This window comes from Salvia miltiorrhiza, chromosome 2 (genome assembly GCF_028751815.1).
Source record: "Salvia miltiorrhiza cultivar Shanhuang (shh) chromosome 2, IMPLAD_Smil_shh, whole genome shotgun sequence".
Taxonomy (NCBI): domain Eukaryota; kingdom Viridiplantae; phylum Streptophyta; class Magnoliopsida; order Lamiales; family Lamiaceae; genus Salvia; species Salvia miltiorrhiza.
Genome location: NC_080388.1, coordinates 7,075,446 through 7,083,525, shown reverse-complemented (window position 1 = coordinate 7,083,525; position 8,080 = coordinate 7,075,446). Strand labels below are relative to the sequence as shown.

At 36.5% G+C, this 8,080-nt stretch overlaps 2 protein-coding genes across 2 annotated transcripts; one reads left to right on the top strand and one right to left on the bottom strand.

The window, feature by feature from the left end:
• Positions 1-1,914: 1,914 nt before the first annotated feature.
• On the bottom strand, positions 1,915-6,284 carry LOC131007921 (ubiquitin-40S ribosomal protein S27a-like). Its single transcript, XM_057934833.1, has 2 exons — positions 6,204-6,284; positions 1,915-2,541 (listed from the first exon to the last, which is right to left on the bottom strand). Exons 1-2 carry the CDS (start codon positions 6,282-6,284, stop codon positions 2,065-2,067), a joined length of 558 nt encoding a protein of 185 aa, XP_057790816.1. The 3' UTR covers positions 1,915-2,064.
• Positions 4,136-7,300, top strand: LOC131012872 (E3 ubiquitin-protein ligase RMA1H1-like). The gene is made up of 2 exons (XM_057940860.1): positions 4,136-4,762; positions 6,377-7,300. The coding sequence occupies exon 2, from the start codon at positions 6,385-6,387 to the stop codon at positions 7,144-7,146; it is 762 nt and encodes a 253-aa protein (XP_057796843.1). The 5' UTR covers positions 4,136-4,762; positions 6,377-6,384; the 3' UTR covers positions 7,147-7,300.
• The last annotated feature ends 780 nt before the right edge of the window (positions 7,301-8,080 follow it).

Genomic DNA, 8,080 nt, shown 5'->3' with positions numbered 1-8,080 from the left:
AAAGCATACCTCTATCAGGATTCTACTATCTATTGTAGCTCAAAAGGGTCTTGGACTTGAACAAATGGATGTTGAGACCGCATTCCTTAATGGAGAATTGAAGGAAAACATATATATGGTGCAGCTAGAAGGGTTCATTCAGAATGGTGAAGAAAATAATTAAGGTCTATTTATTGAAGAGATCAATATATGGATTAAAGCAAAGTTCCAGGCAGTGGTACTTAAAATTCGATGAACACATGATGGCTATTGGTTTCAAAAGATCAGCTTATGATAGTTGTGTGTATCTTAAAAGGGCAGGTAAATCAGATACAATATATCTTTTATTGTATGTTGATGACATGCTTATTGCAGGTAAAAGCAAATCTGAGATAGAACAAGTGAAAAGGGATCTCAGAAACAAGTTTGAAATGAAGGATTTGGGACAAGCTAGGAGGATTTTTGGAATGGATATTGTGAGAAATCAGTCTACTGGAAAGCTATGGTTGTTTCAAGGAGATTATATCAGAAAAGTTCTGAAGAGGTTCCAGATGTCTGAAAAAAAATCTGTTCAAGTCCTCATGGCACAACATTTCAAGCTGCGAGTTCAACAAAGGCCGAGTACAGAAGCTGACAAAAGGTACATGATGAATATACCTTATTCCAGCATTGTGGGTAATATTATGTATTGCATGATATGTACTAGGCCAGACCTTTCTCATGCTATAAGCATTACAAGTAGATATATGAGTGACCCTGGTAAATTACACTGGGAAGCTCTTAAGTGGATATTGAGATATCTGAAAGGAGCTGATAATCATGGAATTATGTTTGAACAAAGAGATCATTATGATGAAGATTGTTTAGTTGGCTTTGTAGATTCAGATTATACTGCTCATATTGATTCTAAGTCTCAGACTGGATATATTTTCACATTATGTGGATCTTCTATCAGTTGGAAATCTGTTTTACAGCCTGTAGTAGCCTTATCTACAACCGAGGCTGAATATATGGCACTCACAAAGGCCATAAAGGAAACATTGTGGTTAAAGGGCATTCTTACTGAGTTTGGGATCAAGTATTGTAAATGTAAAATGTGACAGTCGGAGTGCCATTCATCTTGTGAAGCATCAAGTATTCCATAAGAGAAGCAAACATATTGATGTTAGGTTTCATTTTATCAAAGATATTGTTGCAGAAGGAAAGGTAAAGGTTGTGAAGGTGGGAACTGAGGATAATGCCTCAGATATGTTGATTAAATCCTTGCCAGCAGCCAAGTTTAAGCATTGCCTGAATTTGGTGAACTTGCTGCAGAGGCAGCAGTGATAGCTAGGCAAGGTGGTGAGCCCTGTAGTGGGGTTGTGATGGAGGAAAGTTTGAGCTCTTTATCATCACAAACAAGGTGGAGATTGTTGGGGTTATTTGTAAAATAAAGCTGTCCCTCGAGCTGAACCGAGGGATTCAAGTGAAAGATCAGAAAGGCTGAAGGACTTAGCTGCTAAATAGCTAATAACAGAATTAGTTTATTGCGGTTAGTTAGAGGAAGCAGACAGATTATCTTTTGCTTGGGAAAAAAGAGTTATTCGAGTTTAGCTAGTTTTGTTCATTTTTACTCTTTTGATTACTGGAGTGAAATTGTAATTGGGGAGAGATATCAAACAGTGAAAGATTGAGAGTTCTTGAATGTTACTGGGTGGTGAGAGTTCGGTGTGTTGAATTTTATCTTCCTTCTTCTCTTCTTTGAAAGTTTCATCTGTAATCTTCTCCATACTTGTGAAGTAATAAAACTCTTATTGACCTCCCCGTGGATGTGGGGTGAGTGATAACCTGAATCACGTAAATTCCGAGTGTAGTAGTTTCTTGCTTAGTTCTTGGATCATTGTTGTGGTTTTGTGTTGTGTTTGCTGCGTTTTTGTTTCGGTTTGCAATTCACACTGACGTTTTTTTTTTTTAAACTAAATTCAAACACTTAAAAATAAAATTGTAGAATCATAACAATACTTAGACAAAATCCATAATACCAGAAAGCTAGATTCAAAATTATAACATAAAAAACAGCGTTCAATTCAACATATAAGAAACGCCTCAATCACCGGCGGTCTTATTGTAGACGTAGGTGAGGCCGCACTTACCGCAGTAGTGCCTGTCGAAGTGGTTGGCCATGAAAGTTCCGGCGCCGCACTCGGCGTTGGGGCACTCCTTCCTCAGCCGCTGAACCTTGCCGGAGTCATCGACCTTGTAGAACTGGAGCACGGCAAGCTTGACCTTCTTCTTCTTGTGCTTGATCTTCTTCGGCTTGGTGTAGGTCTTCTTCTTGCGCTTCTTCGCGCCGCCGCGGAGGCGGAGGACCAGGTGGAGGGTGGACTCCTTCTGGATGTTGTAGTCGGCGAGGGTGCGGCCGTCCTCGAGCTGCTTCCCGGCGAAGATCAGGCGCTGCTGGTCCGGCGGGATGCCCTCCTTGTCCTGGATCTTGGCCTTGACATTGTCGATCGTGTCGGAGGATTCAACCTCCAAGGTGATCGTCTTACCAGTTAGGGTTTTCACGAAGATCTGCAATTCACACTGACGTTATTAGTATATCTATACTATATTAAAACAACAGTTTTCAATTAGAAATTGATTTCAAATCAATTTCAATGGCAATTTTGTGATTTCTTACAAAAATAATGACTTATTGTGCATATTCAAAAATTAAGTAACTAACTCAATTAAAATTGCATAACCCATAATTTTTTTAAAAATGCACACCCACGTTTAAAAAGACAAATTGCATAACCCACGTTTATAATTCCATAATGAATTATATGTTTATATGTGTATATATACACAATTTATAAGGCATTGGTTATAAATTTATATTTATATAATAATTTATAATATATTAAGAAGATAATTTTCAATTTCAAATTGATTTCAAAATTAATAAGTGACAATTTTGTAGTTATAAAAAATTGAAGTTTTATTTGTACAATATAATTTTTTCTTTGTGTTCTTATTTTTTAATATTATTTCTTTCTAAAATTGTGAAATTAAAATTATTTATAAAATATATCAAATTAAATATCATGATAAGAGCATTAATTTGATATATTTTATGTAAATATTTGATTTAAAATGGAAAGTTATATTTATTTAAATATTAATGGTTTTTAAAATTCTCTCTCATCTCTCCTCTTTTTTTTTTTGAATAAATCAATTTTTTCTATTTTATTCTTTTTACTTATTATTTATGCCTTTTCACAATATCAATTTTTATTATTGTGAAGTTTTCTTTATTTTTTTTAATATTCAACTCAAATATATTAAGTGAAAATTAATTTTTTTCTTATATTTATAAATATGATAATTGAGTTGGTATCAATTTATATATATAAAAATATAAAAACGTTTTCCGTGCATCGCACGGGGTGCAAATGCTAGTTAGAATGTAAAAATGAGATTGAGCAATTAATTATACTATAAACAGATTCAATTAATTTCATTTAACCAAGCAAATTTTATTAAACTAGGGTTTAAACTAAAATTAAGTGGTTATTTTCAGATAAATCTTTTTTTTTTGAAGTACCAAATAAATCCTGTTTATAATCGAGTTGCTGATGTATCAATTCGACGAGTCGTGCCTATTTTCTTCCTCCGTTTTAATTCATTTTAGCAAATAAAAATAAAAATGAATTGGAATTGATAAATATCATTGGTTAATATAAATATGATATTCCCTCCGTTGCTCAAACATCTTCCTAAGGGATAGTGACACGAGTATTAATAAAAGTTAGTTGTGTATTAAATAAGTGACGAATGAGTTCCACAAAAAGTGGAAATTATAAAAGTAATAGTGAATGAAATTATTTCTAAAAATAAGTTAGGAAAATATTTTAAGGATATACCAAAATAGAAAGAGAGAAAGATATTTTAGAGACGGACATAATAATAATATTTGTTTTGGTATGACCAGACTAATACAATATTTATATCGAAACTATTTTGAATTAGTAATAGAAACTCACACAACAGTCAGAAATACAAACACACACACTGAATACAAATAATTTTTCAAACTTCCAATGTATACCATATTGTTATTTTGTATTTGAATTTTTTAACACACGATCTATATATAATTCCAAGATTAAATAACGTTTCAAAGAAAAAGTTGCATGATTAAATATTAATTTTATTTTGGTAATATATTAGCGTTGAAGATAAATATTCCACGCACATAAATAAAGTCATAAGTCCAACTAAATACATTAATCACATTAACTAAAAAATAAGCGTATACAAATACGAGACCGCGTATGCGTATGATTGAAAGTCAAATGTAGATATGGGAGAGTGGTGACCACGCGCTCTTTGTCGCCACGTCAGCGGCGGGGCGCTGCGGTGGTGGATGGCCCCGTCACCGTGCGTCGCAGAGTACTTATCCACAACGGCATTCACCTCCACGCATATACATACACCTTCCTTTTCTCTGTATCTATACATAAATTAATTTCATTTTTGTCTCATCACACAACTATCTTCTCTCTGTGTGTATATATATAGAGAGCAAAGGATAGTATTCCTCTCTCATCTCAGCTCTCACGCCATATCCCTTTTGCCTCTACACACACATTCTCTCTCTCTCTCTCTCTCTCTCTCTCTCTCTCTCTCTCTCGTTTATCCTTTTCTTCTTTCTCACTCTTGAAAAGATAAAGCTCCTCCTCTCCCTCTACTTTATTTCCTGAAAAAGCTGATTGCAATCGGATTTTTGGAACTTTTTGAGAAGGCCCTCACTCACATTTCGGTATGCATCCTGAGTTGTTCATCACTCTGTGTGTGTTTTTTTTGTTTGAGTTTTGCATTTTATGCATGTGGGTCTCCGGGATTACTGCTTTTTTCGATTAAAGATGTGATTTTTAGTCCCTTTTGCGTCTCTTCTGCTGGAGGGCCTCTCTCTCTCTCTCTCTGGCTGCAGCTGGCAATTTTTATTTTTTGGGGGAAAAATTGAAACTTTTTTCTTTTCTTGGGAAGTGTGATACAAGCCTTCTGGCTGGGGATTTGGCTGCAGCCTCTTTGTTTTCTGACCTCGGATCACATTTCGGAATTTAATATTAAGGTTTCGGATTTAAGAAAATGGCGACATATAAAGTCTGTATAACTGAAAAAGTTGGGAATTTGTGCCTCCATACACCTTTACAAGTTTATAAAATGTATTAATGCTTTCTGCCATGTTTGTGAATTTGATTGATTTTCGACTTCTTGAGGATTTGTTGTGGTCTCTGCTTGTCAACCAGATTTTTCTTGAAATATTGGTTGAATTTTAATCTTCTTGATGTGGTTGAATCTTCTTGAAAAATTAGCTCTTTCCCTTCCTGGCAAAAATTCAGTGTATGAGCTTATATTGTCTGGTGTTAGGAGAGTATGTCTGATTTCATAGCATTAATTTTTGGAAACAGACCCAATCTTGCTTGATATGAGATTGTTTTATCAATTAAGCTAAAAAGTGAAATGATATGTGGGGATGGGAAGATTCTCATTGGATGCATCTTTCCTTAAAGCAAACCTTGTTTTCACCAATTTGATATGTTGGGATTTGTTTGTTCTGCACATGATTGTACCATTTTCGATGTGCTCAAGAAATTATGATGCTTTCATTGCTTTTTCTTGATCTTCACTTATTAAATTTTCAAGAAATGTTAGGTGAGTGGTTGGGAACCAACTTATTGATGATGGAATTAGTGTTTCCAACAGCATCTCACCTATTGTTATTAATAAATTTGAAGATGGCCTTTTGATGTTTAGGGAAGATCATCTTTAATGATAGTCATTGATATCAAAATTAATTAAGCTTATGCTATTTGGGAAGTAGTTTGAGAAATTCTTAGTTGGTTAAACTAGTTTTGGTTTCAACATCATGGGCCACTACATTGTCGTGTGTCATATTCTAACCAATTTTATATTTTCATTTTTGTGGTGTGGATTGTGATATCACATTTAGATGGTAGGTGGTTGTGGTTGTGGTATGTGTATTTTGCAATAGATGGAAAACTAGTTGTTGTGTGTCGTGGCTCTCGGGTTGCGACTAGGGCCGATTTGTTAGGAACTCGAATGTGCCTCTAGTTGTAGACACGACGGGCAAGCTTGTAGAAGGCTCCTCGACCTCCTTTAGGCCGTGTTAGATGGTCGACATATGACATTATTTAGTACTCGCCTTTTAACTATCTCCGGCATCTTGACCTACTTGCCGGGGCCGGGGTTTCGTTCGTATGTTGTTTTTGCTCTTTATGTTGGTTGTCTTGCCAAATGTCACGTTTTATGTTCTTCATGTTTACTAGTATTTATTTTGGTGGATTGAACAATTTTGAGCTCGTGTGGTCGTGTACAAATACTCAATCTCATGTATTGTCCGTCTCTGCAGACGTTTAAATGGAATATCTCCGAGGAGCAGCCAGAAGCAACGGCTTCAACGGACACAGAGCTTCGTGCCAAAACCTCAAATCCTTGACCTCCACGCTCGATGACTCCGACGCCAACCCGTCCGTCGGCTTCGAGTGCAACATCTGCCTCGACCTCGTGCAGGACCCGGTGGTCACGTTGTGCGGCCATCTCTACTGCTGGCCGTGCATATACCGGTGGATCAGCTTCCAACACGCCTCCCCCGAGAACCCCGACCACCAGAGCCCCCAGTGCCCGGTCTGCAAGAGTGAGGTCTCGGAGAAGACCTTGATACCCCTCTACGGCCGCGGCCAGAGCACCGACGCCTCCAAGGACAAGCAATCCCATCCCATACCGCAAAGGCCGTCGAGCCCCCGATGCCGGACCAACTTGATCCTACCGAACGTGACGAGCAACTACTCGTATCCGTTTGAGCAACTCCACCGTAGAGGCTACGACGCCCCACAATCCCCTCGACCGGACTACGGCAGCTACCCCGCCTCCCCTGTCCTCGGACATGGCAGCGCGCCGCACTTGGCCGACCCCATGATCGGGGTGTTCGGGGAGATGGTGTATTCGAGAATATTCGGGAACTCAGAGACGACGACGTTGTATACGTATCCGAATTCTTACCATATAGCCGGTAGCAGCTCGCCGAGGCTGCGGCGGCATATGATGCAGACCGATAAATCACTCAGCAGAGTGTGTTTCTTCCTTCTTTGCTGTATGATGCTGTGTTTGCTCCTATTTTGAGCTAAATGTATTTTCGATTTTAGTCTCTATTTTTGGTTCTTGATGAACTTGTAAAGGTTTTTTACCTTCAATGACTTGTACAAATACGCCGGTCACCCTATAATATGTATAAAAGAGTTTATTATAATATATAAAAAGAATGTTATGTTACATATTTTATACTCCCTCTGTCCCTAAAATAAGTTCCTCTTTGGGAACGGCACGGGTTTTAAGAAAAAGTGGTAAAGTGTATGATAGTGGAGAAAAATATGTTATAATTAGTATTGGGAGTGATGAAAAGGTGAAAAAGTGTTATAATTAGTATTGAGAGAGGTGAAAAATTGAAAAGTAAGAATAAATAAAATATTATTAGTAGTGGGGTAGTTGTCTAAAAATGGAAAGAAAGAAAGAGGAACTTATTTGGGGACGTCCCAAAAGAAAAAATAGAAACTTATTTTGGGAACGGAGGGAGTATTTTATGTTAAACTAATCGAATTCGAAATTATGATTACTATGTATTGATGTTTGCGTTTTCAATGCAATTCATGACTGAGTTTAGAAATGCCCACGAGAAATATAATAGTAAAAGTAGTTATTTGTTTATTTTTGAGATATTTCAATACTTTTGATTGATTTAATATTTAAATTATTTTTATTTAATTTTGTCTCATTAAATTAATAGAATAGGAGCCAGTGAGGCTTAACTCAAGTGGCAAAGCTAAGATATCCAAAGATTCTCTTTTGTAAAGGGTTTTGTTTAATCCAGCCTGCAAGCGAAGCGATATAGTTTTTTTATTTTTGTATGGGTAGTATTTCTATTTTTGTGTGGGATAGTGGTTCTACATGTGTGCGGTAAAATAGAGCTTATTCTTTTCTTATACATCAAAGTAAACACACCCTAATTATATTAAATTTTTAATTTTTTTGTGATCGAATGAGTTTTTTTCTTTTTCTT